Source organism: Euprymna scolopes, chromosome 19 (genome assembly GCF_053919585.1).
Source record: "Euprymna scolopes isolate OS-2025 chromosome 19, ASM5391958v1, whole genome shotgun sequence".
Taxonomy (NCBI): domain Eukaryota; kingdom Metazoa; phylum Mollusca; class Cephalopoda; order Sepiida; family Sepiolidae; genus Euprymna; species Euprymna scolopes.
The window spans coordinates 85826546-85846115 of record NC_136500.1 but is presented as its reverse complement, the minus strand read 5'-3'; the positions used below and the strand labels follow the sequence as shown (position 1 = coordinate 85846115).

At 34.7% G+C, this 19570-nt stretch overlaps 1 protein-coding gene across 1 annotated transcript in view; it reads left to right on the top strand.

Annotated features, from left to right (window-relative positions):
• LOC145239813 (DNA polymerase theta-like) overlaps positions 1-19570 on the top strand; it is a 168893-nt gene that overhangs the window by 48351 nt on the left and 100972 nt on the right. The window contains exons 8-9 of the mRNA XM_080103341.1: positions 8025-8142; positions 18066-18448. Coding sequence (XP_079959467.1) covers positions 8025-8142; positions 18066-18448 — 501 coding nt within the window. The remainder of the gene's footprint in view (positions 1-8024; positions 8143-18065; positions 18449-19570) is intronic.

Here is a 19570-nt window from a genome sequence, read left to right as displayed (position 1 = left end):
ATTAGGTATATTTGTATGTATTGAATGGACTCCTAATCAATCATTATGAATTTTGGAACACAACTGCTAGGTGTATGTATAGGTAATATGGGCTGTATTTAGTTTATTTTAGTTTCATACAAAGGGAATAAAAAGTGAATGGAAGTCCTTTCTGACTTGTATTAAATTTTAGCGATAGAAATTAGACATCAATTAATAACTATTTCTCAAATTTAATCTTTTAAAAAAATATATTTTAAAGGGCTTTTAGGGGACATAATATGGCCATATCCTTCCATTTGAAAATCAAATATTTTATTTTTGAATTTTATTCGCTATCATTAGACACCAATTAAGCAAGATTCTTTGAATTTCAGATGAAGACCCCTTAAGTTTAAAATTTTAGACATTGCTATAATCCAAATCATGTAATGGATTTTTATCAAAATTAGAATAAAGATTCTAGACATAAGGTTTTTTTTTTTTTAATCATGTTCACCTCAAACAAAGCATATTGCCACTTGAACATATGGGGGCTACTATTTGGGACTATGTTTAGAGGAGATGTGCAAGATGTCGGTTTACATTGCATTTAAGCTTCTGCATGTCAGTAGGGTCAAGGAAGCAGTTAGTAGGGAGGGAATTCTGAAGTCTAGCAGTTTGTAGGGAAAAACTTATTAGAGTAGAAAGCTTTCCAGTATTTAGGGACCTCTACAGTGAAGGGGTGGTATTTAGCTGTTAAATGGGTTTGTTAGGAGTATATACCTCAAGGGGGGCACGAGTGTGATAAGTTCATCAGAGCACATTCCATTAAAATACTTGTAAAATCGGCTCAGGAATGCAACATTGTGGCAATGGGACAGGAGTTGCAGCTTAGTTGACAGTGCAGGACCTATTAGATTGAAAATTTTTTGGGGGGCCTGCCCAAGATGGAAAGACTAGTGGTAGATGCCTCAGCCCAAATATGGCAACAATACTCCATGCATGGGCAAATAGTGACTGTAGAAATACAGAATACACTGAGGTGTGAATTTTCTAGCACTGTAGAGGGAACCCACCTTCCTTTGCAGCAGCCTTTGCAATGTCCTCAATGTATTTGTTCCAGTTCGTGTTGCTTGTAAATGAGGAGTTTGAAGGAAGAGCTCTCAGGTAAGGTGTAATTAATGATGGCTATCGGTGGTTGAGAAGACTTCTTGTAATTGTTAAAGGAAAGAAGCTTAGACTATTATTTTACCATCCATTTATGGATCTATTCTTCTATGAATTGGAGGTCGTTTTTTAAGGATTGCCTTAAATACATGTACATCCAATTTTCCCTTATGCCTATTATAGTGTGTTGTATCAGCAAATATACCCATCTCAAACACAATGTTATCAGAAAGGTCTTTTATGAATATCAGGAATAAGAGATCCAAGAATCAACCCTTGAAGCATTCCTGCATTACTATTTTGCTGTTTGGATGTATGTACATACATGGAAAAATGGATTTTCCTCTTGTCTAAGAAGAATCTAATTATATTTAGCATTCGTCCAGTAGTATCGTATGATTTAATTTTCATTAAGAGCCTTTCATGCGAGACCTTGTGAAAGGGCTACAACCCTGGCTTCCTCCGCCTTCTCCAGTGTATGGTATATGCAGTCAGAGATGACCGATAAAATATCTGCAGTAGAACTGTATTGCCTAAAGTACAGGGGCTAGCTCAGCTGAGCATTTCTTAATTAGTATAGCAGGAATGAGATCAGGCCCACACGTCTTGGAAGTATCTAAGTTGTTTATAATGTTGCAGATGTGAAAAGGGGGGATTTTCAGATCACCAAGTTTGGCTTGAGTTCGCATAGGGAAAATTGTGAGAGAGTTGTTTGTTGGGTCTAAGGTGAAGTTGATGATGAATCACTGGGCAAGCAGTTCAGCCTTTTGGGTTGCTGTGCAAGCAACCTCTTGGTTGTTGGATATTGGAGGAATTACTGATTGTCCTTTATTTACTACATATTATAAATTTTCCAAAAATCATGAGTTCCTATCTTCTGCAACTCTACACGTTTTCAGCATACCTTCTTCTGACTCTTGCTATTTCACTCCTCTAATGATTTCTAGCATCTATAAATTTTTTGCCTATTTGTACCTGACTTATGACAGACAAATTTTCACAATGGGACATAAAAGTGGTGCAAAATTGTTCTGTTTAGAAAATTTTATTCATTCTTGGGCAAGTATTCTATTTATATATGCAATTTATTAAGTTTGACATTAGTTGGTAATCATGGTTTTAGAAGAAAGTTCAGCGACTTAATCATGAAGTGATTTGGATGAATGCTAAAAAGCAAATGGCTCAAATTAGTTACCCTCTTTCTTTCTCTAGTTCATTTCAATACGCTCTGTTCACTTCTTAAAGCAAGTAAGTTTTTGCATGAATATGTTAACTCAAAGTATTCTCAACCAATAAAAATCGTTCCAACCCCTCCAAAAGTAACACATTTAAATGAAAGTAGTAAACCAACACAGTTAGAAACTCCTATAAAACAAACAGCCAAAAGCTATAGATGTGGATACTTCACCAATTGCAGCTTTATGGAAGAACCTAAAACTGCCCCTCCCCTATGTCTTTGGGCCAAGGGAGACAAGTCACAATGGCAAAGGACTCCATGACGTATATACCAGCATTTTCACCTTGTGCACACATTCCTACATCCTAGCAAGAGCCAGTTGAACAGAAAAAATTACTACCTACTCACACACATTAACAAAAATAACACACACACATACACAATTCCACACTGCCAAATACTTACATACATATATTGTTTACATACGCATATATTCACACTATGAACATGTTGACATACACATTTCTAAGTCTTGTAGCTATTTAATGCACTTTCTTTACCAAACACAAGTTTACACTATGAATATTTATTAACGTGAACCTAACTTTTATATTCTTATCTCTTGTATAAAAATGTTTTTTTTATAAAATTTTGTTTTTCTCAAATTTTAATTTACAAAACTCTATGTTTAAGTAGCACTTACTACCTGGTGACCCTTCTATTCTCTTAATGTTTCATTTATTTCCATATTACATGTATGATGCCTGTATATATATACATATATATATATATATATATATATATATATATATATTCTTCATTTTCTTCCTTTGCGAAAACATAACTTTTATACCTAAATTATATTAAATTGTTGGTGAGGTTCTTGACACTATGTAAAGATGCTATTGTCATGGTGTCATGTTACCACTTCTTGGTTTACCTTAGAACAAAACGAATATCAATATGCTGGTTGGCAGAGACATACACACGATGATCATGTATGCTAATAATAGCCACAATTTTTTTTCAACAACAAAAAAAATATACATAAAACATCATTTTTCACTAACTTAACAAAAACAACTGACTTTTATTTTTTACTAAGATTAATATATACAGGCAATAAACATCCCAGACATTTTTGCCAATAAGAAATCAGGCCTGAAATGAATTATTGAATTATAGTCATTTATTGCTTAATAAGCGAGTTTCTGTAACATGAACACTTTTCCATGAAGCCAGCAACTTCACAATAAATGCAGCAGTTTAGCCCGAGAGCTAAGAAACTCCTAATCCCAACTTGACAACATCAAGTTGGCAAACCCAGTAGCTGTAGGAACCAAGGGTAGCAGCATCCAAACAACCCCTTTTCAAGACTATCTATAAAACTATTAATGCAATTCAAACAGTCTTTTTAAAGATGCCTCAAAAACTATCTGAATGTAATACACACTCCACTTTCTACTACTCCTTGCCTCATGGGACTCTCCTCACAACCTGCCACTCCAATTCTTGCGACCCCAGCTCACTCCTGTAACTTCCAGCAACTTCGGCAGCCTCCAGCTCATTCCTGCAGTTTTTAGTGACTCCAGCACTCTTGCAATTCACTTGCTGCATTCCTGCAGTGTCCAGCGCTGCTAGCTATCTGTTCTAGTATCCATCAACATCCAGCTACCTATTCCAGTGCCCGTTGATGTCCACTTACCTGTTCCAGTGCCAATTGACATCCAGCTACCTGTTCCAGTGCCCACTGATATCCAGCCACCACTTCCAGCACCAGTTGACATCTAGCTGCCAATTTCCAGCATCAGATCCCATCTACATGACGTGGACCAACTTGAAGCACATCATGCTAGTTAATGGATGCACAGATTTCCACCCTGTGAGATGTCCATACTCACTCCAAATGATCCTATTTCATGATCCCATTGTCATACGATTTACTGTTTTCTTTTGGTCAGTAAAACATGATATCGTCTTTAACTGATCATCTGTGTTTGTTATCTTTTTGCTATTGCTGTTACCTCTTTGCCTTGTATCTACTTTCGTAGTTGTATGGTCAATTGGCACTTTCACCTTTTGACTCTCTGCAACAAGTGGTAATCCTGATGTGATCTCTAGACACAGGCAGGTGGCTAGCAGGGAAGATAATAGAAAAGGCAGATGTTATCCGTGGACGCAGGATCCAGCTAGCGAAGATGATATTCCATCAAAGTTCGATTATTGAACATCTTAATAAACTCAACCCAGAACGAACACCAAACTATTGATTTTATACTGAATGTAAAATGTCAAGCTCAGCAAGTCTCAACAACATCCTTCAAAGTCTACCAACTCTCTCCAACAACAGATGCGACAACCTCATGGACATTCATCAAGCACCTTAAAATTCCTGGATACTCACTAACAACCACTATAGAAGAAATTGCACCAATTCAAGATGAGTTAAGCTGCAATACACCCTCTGAAAAATTCAACAACTGGACGTTCGATGATTCACTCAAGGTGCAGAGTATCCAATCACTTTGAATGACGCGCTATCACACCAGTACAGACCTGCTTCTACTTGGCTCAGCAGACTCACTTGTAAACCGTGTGCGACTAACTTCGACCATAGTGTACCACTAATCTTGACAATTTACTCCACAATTTAGATGACAATGGACAAGTACAGACTCACTTGCACTCATCTCTTTGACTCTGCAGACGCACATAAAGGTAGAAGTTTTAAGTAATTTGCAAATGTATTTTGGATATTGCCCGCAACAAAACTTTAACCTCTAACTTCAAATGGAATGTCACTTACAACTGAATTGTACCTAGTACTTTATCCCTTATGCCACAGATCCTTGCTGAGAATCCGTGTATGAATCTTTGGATCCTTAATTAAAGAAAGGATTCTGTTCAAAATATTGTACCGATGTACTCAAGTTAGAGTTCAACAAGAGACACCTGAAGAAGGTTGGAGGTCACATCGACTGAAACATTGCGAAAATAACACACAAGATGGGAATATTAGTCTGAATAATCTAAATACTCCAGTACATATAAGGTGTTGCCAATGTTGCTGCAAAGAAAATAAGCTCCCTCTATGCAGCTAGAAAACTTCTTGTATCTGCCAGTATCCTATATCTTTACAAAGCCATCAAAATAATAGAAATTATCAATCCTCATCTGAATAATTCAAATATGTAAAAAATGTGTAGAAAAACGTTTCAATTTTTTAGATTTATTCATCAAACTTGAGTCAGTTTGTCTTCATGATATCACTTGATGAATCTGCTTTTAACTTTAGTGACAACCATGAAGCGTCTTTGAACCAGTCACAAGTCTTTGTCACTGTCTCAACTTAGACTCCCAAAGAGTCTAGTGATATTAGTTTTCATCTTAATTACAGCTGAATCTGTTGATACCTGATTCCACTGTGCTTCACATAGAAAAGTCAAGGAGTACAGTCAGGCGGACTGGGAGGCTCGATATCAGGTTAAGTGGAGTCAACAAAATTCTCTGATAGCCAGGCCTGGGTCTTTTAGCTGTTATGGCAATGGACTCAGTTTTGCTGCCACATATGTGGCCTACCTGTAACTACTTGTCTGATCTAGGGTTTTAATAATCTTAAGAGTACAACTGGATGAGTAAGTCTTTGAGTTAAAATAAAATTAAAATAAAAAAAATAATAGTCGGGTAGTGTTTTCCTTGTTAAAAGCGTTGTTTGAATTTGAATCTTAAATTGAAATACGTATAAAATACGTTTGAAAGCCAAACTACAACACAATATTATGGAAATGAACAAGTATTTACTTCATTAACTTTTTTTTTTCAATTTAACACCATGGCAAGGAAAAAATAAAATATAAAATTCTGACGAAGGAGTAAAACTCCAAAATATATTAATTTTAAACAAGTAAATACTTGTTTATTTTCATAATATTGTGTTGTAATTTGGCTTTCAAATGTATTTCATACGTATTTCAATTTAAAATTAAAATAATAAATATTTGTTTGAACTCCTTCTTGCCAACTCCTGACTTCAACTGTAATCTTCACCATCCATTCTCTCTCTGTCTCTCTCGGCTGTCAAAAACTCATCTGTGCTTTACCGTTCATGCTTTTCACAGCTGTCACTATCCTCATACGCAAATTAATGCCAGATGTATATTAATAAACCGTTTATAGGTAAAAGTTTTTCCTTTCTCTTTTCTTCTTTGATTCCATCACCCGACAGGATAGACAGAGGCGCCGTCGCTTGTGTAAGTTATGTCGTGCATTACTTTCGCCACAGCTTAAAACTGGATTTAATCATCACCGTTCAGTGTGAGACACTTAGAGAAAAAGAAGAAAAAGTGAGATGGTATGATATCTACGTCACTGTTGATGTCATACCATTTTGATCTCGTCAAATCATTGATCATGCATTTTTCTCTCTAATGTCAACTCGTAGTCAAATCCTGAATTATTCAAATCCTTTTTGAACTTTATGTCACCATTCTTCTGCTGATGATGAAGAAGTCTGAAATTATCTTATTTGTTTCTCTGTCTTCCACAAATATGGAGGTTCAAAATATGCATAAAATTAGCAGTATAAAAAAATTGAAAACAATTTTACGACTTGCAGACAGCACGTTTTTCGGGAACAACAAAGAAGGACATTCCCTTACCTTTCTTCTGCTTCTGCCACAAAATCTGAATAAAGCCATTGCATTGAAGCTATGTTCCTCAAAGAAAAGTGGCATCCCCCAAACTTAATTCCTTTGTTCACTTCAACACTGTCTTAACTTTCGGTAACCTTCATCTAATGGTGTAGATAGCATAAATAAATACCTTTTGTTATTATTAATAAAAATGGGTGCTTGTTTAGTTTAATCAAGTGAAGATATTGAAAATCAAATGAAGATATTGAAGTGAAGATATTCATGATTGAAGATATTGAAAATCAAGTGAAGATATTGAAAAAAAAATTATATATACAATATAATTTTTTTACTCGTTATGGAATTAAGTTCCCATAAAAAAAATTTCACCTTAATTAAGTTCCCATAAAAAAAATTTCACCTTATTTGAGCAGGTAGTTTTTTTTTTTTTTTTTTTTACAGAGGAAAATCAAATTTTAATGAAATCAATCATCATCTTGTCTATTTCACGGACGAGGAGGGGGTGTCGTTAAACGAAAAAGGAATTAACAAAGGACAAAATGAAAAAGCGATTTAAAAAAAGACAGAGAAACTCTGCAAAATAAGTGAAAATAATTAAAATATTTATCTAGGTATTTTTTTTTGGTCATGTTTCAAAATAATCTCATCAAATTTTGACAAATTTTAAGCAGTGATGAAGTTATCTCCCTTGGTGCCCCCTCCGCTTCCTCAGTGAAATAGGCAAGATGGTTGGGATATGATCAACCTCATTAAAATTTAATTTTCCTCTGTAAAAAAAAAATACTTGATCAAATTAAGTGAACCTTTTTTTTTATGGGAACTTAATTCCATAACAGGTACGTACAATATAATTTTATTTCAATATTTTCATTTTTTTATGTCTTGATTAAACTAGACAAGTACCTAAAAATGATTTTGTTTTCCTTTCATTTGGTGCTTGTGTTGTCACAAAAAAAATATGTCTTACAGTCTACGCTAAGATAAGCTCTTGTACATCTACACCATAATCTGATTGTCAATCCGTACGAAGTTACATTCGATTTATTTATTTTTTATCCATTTTGCAGGTATCATTGTAGTTGATGAACTCCATATGGTTGGAGACTCAAGCAGAGGCTATTTGCTGGAATTGCTGCTCACAAAAGTATTATTTGTATTAAAATGCCACATAGCAAGAAATTGTAGGTAATTTGTTTTTTAATTCTTTTCAGTCATAATTGCCTCTAACAAGTGGATCATTATTTGTGTTTTTAAATTTTTGAGATGAGAATTGATAATTTATATTATTTGGATTACCTTGTTCTCATCTTGAGTGTTATTTGCACAATGTTTCAGTTAATGTAACCTCTGACATTCATCAGGTCTATCTTGTTGAACTTCGGAACAAGCCCTTTATTTAATCCACAGAGTGAGCATGCTCTTGTTCTATCAGCCATGATTGGGTAGAAGTCCTAGGTAATTTGCAGTTATATTTTGACTATTGCCCACACTGAGGATTGAACCATTAACTTCCAGAAAACTTACAACTAAATTTTAGCAAGTATTTTATACACTACTGAGTTTGATAAGATACATCTGAAGAAAATCGGAGGTTACATCGACCAAAATGTGAAAATAAGTCTAGCAGTTCTGGGGAAGAAACTATTAGAGTAGAAGGCCTTCTTACATCTAGGGATCTCTACTGTGTAGGGGGGTGGGACTTTGCTGCTTGTCGGGTTTATTTATGTCAAGGGGGTACAATGGTTTGTAGTGTGTCAGAGTATCCATCATTAAAATACTTGTAAACAGGTAGAGGGTTGCAAAATTTTGTTGATAGGATAGATGACAGTTCACGACCTATCAGGTTGGCGACTCTCTTTTGAACTCTGTCCGGGAGTTAGAGACTATTAGCAGATGCACCAGTCCAAATGTGACAACATTACTCCATACATGAGTGAATGGTGGCCTTGTAGAGGTACAGGATGCTTTCAGATGTAAGTAATTTTCTTGCACAGTAGAGAGAGCCCACCTTCTTTGCAGCAGCCTTGGCATATCTTCCAGTTCATGTTCCCTGTGAACATTCAGCCGAGGAGTTTAAAGCAAAGTACTTTCAGGTAATGTATCTTTAACCATTGCTATTGGTGGTTGAGAAGTTTTCTTGTAATTATTAAAGGAAACAAGCTTAGTCTTGGCAACATTGAACATTACCATCCATTTTTGACTTCATTGTATTACAGCCTTTAGGGTTTCCACCATTGCCTTGGATATGTGTTCATTCGTTTTACCTTCATGCCTGTTATAGAACATGGTGTTGTCAGCATCTCAGAGACTATTTTATCAGGGAGGTTATTTATGAATATCAGGGGTAATAAAAGTCCAAGGATCAACCCCTGAGGTACACCCACATTTATATCATATTGTTTAGATGTACGACTATTAAGGACAACGTGCATTCTAATTATGTTGAGTATTCGTCCAGTAATACCATAGGATTTGATTTTCATGAGAAGACCATTGTGCCATACCCGGTCAAAAGCCTTAGATATATCTAATGCTACTGTCCTCCCATCTCCTGCCTTTACCAGTGCATAGTATATATGTTCAAAGATTAGTTAAAATATCTGCAATAGAATGGGCTTGCCTAAATCCATATTGATAATCGGACAGAAGCTTAGTAACTGTAAGATTGTGGACTAGAACTTGATTAATTATAGACTCAAATATTTTGGCGAAAAGTGGGAGACTAATGGGTCGATAATTTAATGGGTCAGTTCTTTCACCAGAATTCTTGAAAACTGGTACCACAGAAGCAGTTTTCCAGCAGTCTAGAAACCAAGATTCATTATTTGTTGTAAAGTTTGGAGAGAACTGGAGCTACTTTGGCCATGCACTTTTTTAATAGCACAGCCGGGATGAGATCAAGTCCACATGCTTTTGAAGTGTCAAGATTTTTTATGATAGCATGCACCTGAGAAGAGATGATTTTCAGATCGTCTAGTGTGGCGTCCGTCTGCAAAGGAAAGTCATGGATGGGGTGGTTAGCAGGGTCCAATGTGGAGTTGGAAGCAAACCGACTGGCAAGCATGTTAGCCTTCCCGGTTGCTGAGCAAACAACTTCATGATTGTTGGATAGTAGGGAAATTTTTGATTGCCTATTATTTACTACACTATTGTAGATTTTACAGAAGTCATGGGTTCCTAATTTCTGTGCTTCGTTGTGTTTTTTGGTCATTTCTGTAAATTCTCTCTTAGCGTCGCTATTTCTTTCTTACAGTTACTTCTGGCTTCTATCTATTTTTGTCTGTTTGAACAGGACTTATGCCGGATAAATCTGCGGTATGCATGTTGCCTCTAAACAATGGCAGCTGTGAAAGCAGAAGTAAACCATTGGGGAGAGGCGGGTTAATATAGAACTTCTATGTGGGAACATATGCTTCTATTGCATTTTTGAACTATTCAGTGGTCTCATTTGCGCACTGATCCGCAGGAAGAGAAAAGATATTTACCCATGGGGCATCTCTGATGTGATCTCTAATGGCATCCCAGTCAGCCTTATTGTAGTACCTTGGGGTCGAGAGTTTAGAGTGATGTCTATCATTATCACAGCATGATCAGCATTCCAGAGTGAGCAATGGGCATTGAGCAATCCTCAGGAAATGTTGTCAAAAATAGATCCAGAAGTGAGGCTTGTTAGTCCTGACAATCTGGAAGACAGGTTGGGAATGTTACTGTCTGTGTCAAAGAATGGGGTATAAAAAAGTTCTGGATGATGATACCAGCTGTGTCTGTGTAGTTAGAGAAGCCAAGCTAATTATTGTAGTGGGCATTAAAGTCACCAGATACATATATTTGGGCGTGAATGTCAAGGGAGAGTGCTACATCTATGCTGTCAGAGATATGATTGATTAGAATACAGTCCTGGGTTGAGGGAGAGTGATAAAGAAAATATAGGTAGCTAACACTATGTTGTAAAGTTAGTTTAAAGCACACAAAGGCCTGGTCATCTGATCTAATGATGTTTTTAAATTTATTAACCAAGGGTTGGCAACCTACAGCCCACATGCAGCATCCAACCTGGTAAAAGATTTTGACCATTTGATCCTGAGAACAATTTTACTTTGTCTATAGAATAATCCTCCACTCTATAATGAAGACCAATGTGTATTTTTATTGAAATTAATATAAATCTGGTCCTGCCACAAAAGTTAGTGATTAAAACTAAAACATGCCTTTTTCAAGCTACTGGATGAAACTATTTCAAATGTAGAGAGGAAACAAGAAAGCAAATAGCAAGTCAGGCACCTTGTACCGCCTTAAATGAATTGGGAAAGAAGTCCACTTTAAAACATTGGGGGGGGGGGTTAGGTAATCAAAAATGATAATAAGTTATATATGAAAAATTAAAGATGATTGTATGATTTTTATATGAATGTTAGTGTTAAAATTGGTGAAGCATATTTATTTTTTGCCATTTTTGACAGAGGTTTTACACTAGTATATATATAATACTTAGTTACATCCACACAGATTTGAAATACTGGGTTTCAATCCCTTAAGAACATAAAATCTAGTGTAATATTGGAATTTGTGGGTGCATTGTAACATTTAGATTTACATCAGTTCCATTACATATATATTTTTTTAATTTATAATATTGAGCACTCTAAAACATATTTCATTGGTTTTTAAAACATAATTTTTATCTTGAGTCATTGTGAACTTTTAAAATCATATAGCTTTATAAAGTTAAGTATGCTTATACAATTGCACGTACAGGATTCACTCCTAAACTAATTAGCCACTCTTTATGAATTTTGGAATACAGCTGCTAGGTGGGTTTAGTTTAATTTAACTTTATGCAAAGGGTGTAAAAAGGGGATGGAAGTTCTTTGTGAAAATTCAGATAATTTTGATATTTGGGAAATTTTAAGAATATGGATTAGACATCCATTAATAAATGTTTCCAAGTTTCAGTTTCTTTGAATTATTTAAAAAGTTTTTTTTGGGGACATATATGCCCCAACCCCTGCACCCATCTAAAACTTCTAATATATAAAATTTGCATTGCATTTGAAATTTGTGATTTACTTTTTTCTTGATTGGATTGAGATCAATGAACAAAGCACTGTATTCTAATGCTTTTTTTTTTTTTTTTTTTACTGATTTTCATCTATATATATAAAAGCGAAAATGTTTGTATGTAGGTATGTGTGTTCGCTTTTACTGTATGTCAACAAAAGGATTTTTTCAGAGAAGCGGTCGCACGCTTCACAACTTTTTAAAACTTTTTATATCACATATAAATCGTAATATCTCGGTTAACAACGAAGCTCGCCTGTCTATTTAATTTGCTCAATTTTGGGAAGATAAATATTCAATATTTGTTGCTTGCCGCATGTGGGTTAGTCTTTTTCCTATAAAATCTTGGGGGGGGGAGCATTCAGCAGTAAATGAATACTATCCCGCAGTAAAACTTGACCTCATTAACTCATTAAAATGGGCACCTGCTAAATCCAAGTAATTAAATAAATTCAAACATGTTTCTGTTAGCATCTCGTGGTGGGCCAATCGTTAACAACGCATGTTTTTTTTTTTCACACTTTAATTTACAACTTTTCCTCAACGGTTCGGGTTCGGGTTCGATCCTCATACTTACTTTTTGTTTTAAACCCCCCCCCCACACCTCCAAACACCCAGACAACGCCAGGTACCCCTCGCTAGTCTATAAATATAAAAGCGAAAATGTTTGTGTGCGTGCGTTTTCGTGTATGTCCAAAAAAGGCTTTTTTCTGAGAACCGATTGGTCGCCTCACAACTTTTTATATTGCACCTAAATGATAATATCTACGAGTTAACAACCGGGGTTGCCTGTCTATTTAATTTGCCTGACTTTCAAAAGATAAATATTCAACAATTTTCGATCGCCGCATATGCATTAAGCTTTTTCGTATAAAAAAGAAGTGAACAGACTCGCGGTAAATAAAACACTGTTCTGCACTCAAAGTTGACATCATTAACTCGTCAAAAATGGGCACCTGCCGTTAAACGTCGCACATTTTGTTTTTTTTTTCACACTTTATTATTTTCCAACTGCGTGTCAAGGCTTCGTTTTTTTTTTTAAAACAAACACCCGGTATGTATGTATGTATGTCAGCCTAAAACTTTCGACATAGGCGACAGATTTTCACAAGATCAGTGTCCTTTTGAAGCTCGACCCTTTGGACAACAAATATCGAAAAATTGGCTAAAAACATTAATTCCTTTATCCTCAACTAGGCACTTTTCTACAAAGAGGGGTCGCTTTTTTCGCCCATATTTTCAAAAGTCATTCCCTCTTTTTGATTGACTAGCCTTAATTTAAACCTTTGTCACTTCCGGTTTGGCGATGGATGCAACAGTAAAGACGTCACGTTTTTCTTTTTACGTTCTTTCCTCCTTCGCGTTATGGGTTCGAGCTTGCCTGCCCACTACCAATTTTTTTTTTTTTTTTGCTCAACACACTACTCCAAACACCCGGGAATGCACCCAGGCTAGTATATATACATATATATATATATATATATATATATATATATATATATATATATAAGTCTATTAAACATTTCCAAATCACAGGAATATATGCTTAATTTACATTTATATTGTTTAAATTAGTGTGTCTTACGCATGTTTCATTGAATGGCATAAATCAAACAAATCATCAGAGATTTTTCATTAGTTCATCAAAGAATAAAATGTACATTTTTTTTTCCTTGATTCAAAAAGGAAAGGCAATTTTAAAACAAATTGGAAATGTTTAAAAAACAAAATCTGAAATCCACTAAAAACAGTATAAACATTCACTTGCTATAAATAAAACATTAAAAACATACCAATATGCGGAAGAAAGAAAGAAGTTTATTTTGGAGACCATGAGTGGAATAGGCCCATTCTTTTACTTATAACGTTCTTGAAAACTGTATTCAACTGGGTATTTTCGTAACATTATGCATTTGTTAATACTTGTAATGTTGAATACTTTTTTTTTTTATTTTAAGAAGTCATTTTTTTTTTTCATTCAAGTGTATATTCCTGGGATTTTGAAAGGTTTAATAAAATTACATATGCTCTGAAAGTGTAAATCTATATTTTCATTGAGCTTAAAAAACCATTGCAATTTTAAGATAGCCTTATTGAATATATACATTATAAATATGTATTTGTTTTAAGAAAGAACACATATATATCCATCTGTCCTTATGTAAAGTATACATGGATGTCGTATATATATATTTCCCCCAAACCTCTGGCCTTCATAGAGAGGAGACTAAAACTTGTTGCTATGGTTTCAAATGATCTGAAATAACAGCAAGGGGAGACTTTATCCCAAATATTTCTCATATGTTATATCTCCCCTCTTTGGTTTTCATAAATGAAGTAAATTTCAGTGTATAAAGATTATTTGATACTGGAAATATTCATAATCATACCCAGCCTTTGAGACTTTACACAACCGGTCACCACAGTGGATTGAAAATTTCTTGGGGTGACTAAATGTCATAAATCACTCGCCCGCCAGTTGATAAAATTTCTTTGAATAAAGAAACTGGAAAATCTCATTTATTTTACGACCCTCAAATATGTGGTGACTTAGAATGACCTATGTCTCATCGTTTGTAAATTCTTTCATCTCTAGTTGTGAGACCATTGTAATATCACATTGAAAAAAAAAATGGTCACGCTAAAGGTCAACAAGACGTCAAATTTACCAATTCGGCATGTAGTCAAAATGTCGCCTTCATTTAGCTCTCTGATTTGGAAATTCATTTGGAAAAAAAATTCTTTGACGCTACAATTACATACACTTCATGCTTACAAAAGTGAAGACGAACATTTGAAAGAAAAAAAAAAAAACGCATCGTTCCGTCAAGCATCCGAAGAAATGATACTTATTTCTATGGAACAATAATATGAATGATGCTATATAAAGAAACTGGTGTTGTATTTTAACGTTTTGTTGAATATTTACTGAAATGTTTGTAGTAATAAAATAGTTGCTTTACAAGAGTTAAACAAATATTTTCTTGTTAGATTATACACACGGTAATTTCTTGAATTGCTGTAAAATTATTTACTATTATTGACTGAAACAAAGACATAAAGTTGGACGAGTAAAAATATTTTGGGGCGAGTAAATTTTCCCTCACACTCGACCGACGGTCGAGTGATTTTTTTTCAAATCTCAAAGGCTGATCGTACCTATTTCCAAACGAGGAGAGAGAATATTTGGAATAAAGTCTTCCCTTGTTGTTATTTCAGATCATTTGGAAACCATAGCAACAAGTTTTAGTCTCCCCTCCATCAAGGCTAGAGGTTTAAGGGAAATATGAGATATTTTGTAATTCATATGCAAAACTAGGGAAACAAATGACTATGATTGAAACATTTTATGGCTGTAAAAAAAAGGTGCCAAAAATAGGCTTTTGATGATGCATGTTCCCCTTAATGTGCTAATGTCACATAGTCCATTACACAATTCAGATTATTACCTTTCCAACGAGCCTTCATTTGCTAAATTCTGATCAATAGTCGCCGAGATTTGGAACTTATAAAATTGCCAAAAAAGGTGGTATATATATATATATATATATATATATATACTCATAGCCAAATTGAATATTGAAATGCTCATATCTTATGAGACGAAACTACATGAAAATTTGCAGACTTTTTGAAGCTTATCATGCTATTCTGTCGTTAAAATTTTGCGACAATTGGTAAAAAACAAAACTATATTTTTAAACAAATAAAATATGCCCAGATTTGCCTACATTTGTATATGTAGTGTCCTTTAGTTTTGCTGCTTTGGGATGAATTTTGCTTAGGGTTTTTTTTTTTCTTGGTTGTCTCCCCTGTCACCTTACCATAATATTTTCATAAGTATCATTTTTATTTACAGGCACTTGTATTTCATGTTTACACAATCATTAAAATAAGTAATGATAATTACTGCCAATCAAAAGATTCAAACCTAGTCACAAAGTCACCTGTGACTCTGCAATATATATATACTGTATTAACTTGAAGGAAAATAAAGCATGCGAAAACATTTATCCCGGACGCATCTTTGTCAGGAGCTTATTTTATTTAGATGCGTCCAGGATAAATGTTTTTGCATGCTTTATTTCCTTTAAGGGAAATATCTTTACATAATGTTCTATTGTTAAAGTGCTTTTTATTCAATAAGTCTGAAGAAAGGCTATTTATGTGAAAATTTTCAAATGCCATAATATTTGAATTTGCCCGAATGGCCTTGAAACAATTGTAACTAACAATGAAATACACTTTTTGTTGCTATTAATTCTTTTTTTGAAGTCTTGGTTTTTGTTAATACGGTATATGAATGCTCAATTATGAAATGTGATAATTTTGTAGCTTACAATTTAAGTCATCTCTGTTTGGCTTAAAATTCATTGATGTATAAAAATACTGAATTATACAAAATTATGTATGAAAATACTGAATTATACGAACCCAGTAAAATTCGGAATATTACAAACAAGTATATATACATGTGTGTGTGTGTGTGTGTGTGTGTGTGTGTTTGATTTTGTCTCTTTGTGTACAGAACAGTCTCTACCAAACCACTATGTCAATTTTTGGTCAGCAGATTTGAAACTTGATATATAGGGTATTCAGACATGTGGAACAAATTTGATATGGTTTTTAGCTAGTAAAAATAGCTGCTAGGAGATCAAAATTGAAAAATTGCAACTTGACAAGTGTAAGTTGACATAAAGTACCCTACTACACATGTGCAAATATACATTTATCTCTTAAACTGCATTGATTTTTAAAGTTTTGATATCCATCTGTCGTTATGTCATATGGTAGTGAATATTACTGGAGAACTAAATGTTTTGGTTTCAGTTCTGGCTGATGGCACCCAAGTCATATTTCTTTTTAAAACTTGTGAAATCACTACTATATATTGGGTACGATATAATAATCAATAGAGAATTGGCTCTATAATAATAAATTCAAAATTTTCATTTTTAAGCATATTTACGACCGGGTAATGCCAGACAGTATACTTTATCATAAATGTGTTGTTCTCTTATCTAACAAAGATAACATGTATTTTGATGTACAATCTCTCTGATGGCCTAGAAATAAGAAACCAATTCTAATTTTTTTCTCCCACTTTTTTTTTTTTCCATTTTCTTATTAGGTTAGAACCCCGGGATTGATGCCTTTGTTCAGTCTCGAAAGACAAACGATACCCTCCTGTAGGGGCAGCTGCGTGTGTAATTGTGACGCACTATTTTTTGAGTTCAGTGGCAAGGAAAAGTCCAGGACGACTGGAAACAATGCAGAGATAAGCGGAGAGCACATACAGCATCTGGAAGTTCCAAATGGTCACCTATTTAGTACTGACCAGGTTCAACGTTGCTTAACTTTGGTGATCCAGCAAGATTATGCCATACTAGAACCCTGGGATACAGCATTGAAAATTAGTAACAAAATACAGTACGGTATATAATACACATGTCAAATAACATTATAAATAACACCGTAAGGCTAGGCAAATATCGTAACCAGGGGCAGGAAAAACATTGTATTCCACATTGTAACCTGAAAAAAAAACGTATCCTAGGGCCACTGTATCCAGGGGTTCTTCTGTAATTTGTTCAAGCTGGAGATGGGGCATCCTGAAACTTAGATGGGGAATCCTGCTAACTCAGATATTCCAACTCAGAGATCTTTTTAGGATCCTGACCATCCCTTTAAGTGCAATTGTTTGAATCTTTCTTGCATTTGGTTCACCGGGTATATTTGTTGAATTTGTATATTTGTATTTGGTTGTGGTCACGTAGCCTTTAAATCTATTCACCGTTTTGCTTTTGTACTCTGTGACTTCTATGTTTATATCCTGCCTTAAAGGTCTATCTGATATTTTATTTTTCATTTTGTTACTGTGCTACTCTCCTTAGTGCATGTATTATAGAACACCATCTTGAACTGATTAAGACGTGAATCTCTACCTGCAAAAGCAAAAATCTTCTCGTATCTTGAAATAAAGCATAGAAAATTTTGTGAACAACAAAAAAACATTTGATGAATGCTCCTATTTTTGTTTATGCTTTCAGGTCAAATGAAGACGTGAAGTCACCATCAATACAGATAATCGGGATGAGTGCCACTTTGCCGAATTTGCCTGTCATCGCAAAATGGCTCAGCGCTTCTCTTTATAAGACTGACTTCCGGCCGGTACCTCTTTATGAACGCGTTAAGATCAACCGAACGATCTTTGACTGTAATATGAACAGCCTTCGTGATATTGATATCCAGCATTCTGCCAAAAACGACACCGAACATGTTGTCCCCCTGTGCCTGGAAACGGTCGCCAATGGGGATGGCGTTCTGATTTTCTGTCCTACAAAAATGTGGTGCGAGAAGCTTGCAGACACTGTGGCGCGAGAGTTCTTCAATTTCTTACATAAAAATGGAAGTGCTAATGTAAGAAAGAATGGTAAGTTGGTGAATTATGGAACGAACCGAATCGTATTATAGTAAATTTATAAACCAAATTTTGTCTGTCAGAAACACTTGCATTCATTATGTCTGCAAAAGAGATTATATTTTACTCAGTGTTTGTCTTACTGCAAAATTTTTTATTTATGATGCTACCAGATCAGGCTGTCTGAAGATACTGACTTCCTGGCCTAAAATGCACCAAACATTCCTTTCCCTTTGCAAAACTCAATCATGTTCTGCAAAACCAAAACCAAAAATATTCCCCTGCAAAACATCCAAACCAAACATAATGAATAAATATTTGAAAATATAAAGAACTTGAAGCATTAAATCTTTTTTCCAAATTACTAGATTTGGTATAAAATAATCTGAAAAGGGTTGATATGTCGTAAAAAAAACAAACAAACCAAAACTACCCTTTTTAGATTATTTAATCTCAAAACACTACCTATCGTAAACAATACAGTGCATACAATTATTTGAACACAAGTTGCTATTTTGCACATAGCTGTAGAGGGGGATTATTGGTTCCTACTGTTATCTCATTTAATTAATAACTAATGATCAGATCTGTGTATGACAGAATGTAGATTCCATGAACAAAGCTTCTTTCTTAGAACTGCACGCCTGTGGAACTCTCTGCCGCTTGCCTGTTTCTCTCCCGACTTCAACTTGTATGTCTTCAAGTCCAACACAAACAAATTCCTGATGAACCGCCCCCTCAAGTAATGACACTTTATCAAATCTCCAATACTAACTATTACTATAATAATATCCCATTGATTACTGTACACACAATAACCCGTATCCCCGAGTGGCTTCTGGGCGTTGATAAGTGGTGACCTCCATGTAAAAAAAAAAAAAAAAAAAAAAAAAAAAAGGAAAGTGAGGCCGCAGTTTGGGAGCTTTGTGTAGTTTTTCATTCATTGCCATTACTTCCCGGTCCACTCTGATCAAGTACAAGTGTAAATGATCGTCCATATTTTTTGTTTATGGTTTGTAGCTTAGTTTTAAAGAGATTTTGTTACATACAGCACCTAGTCTTTCTAAATAGTCACCCATTTAGTATTGGTCAGTCGCAATGTTGTTTAACTTTTGTGATCTTATGTAAACTTTT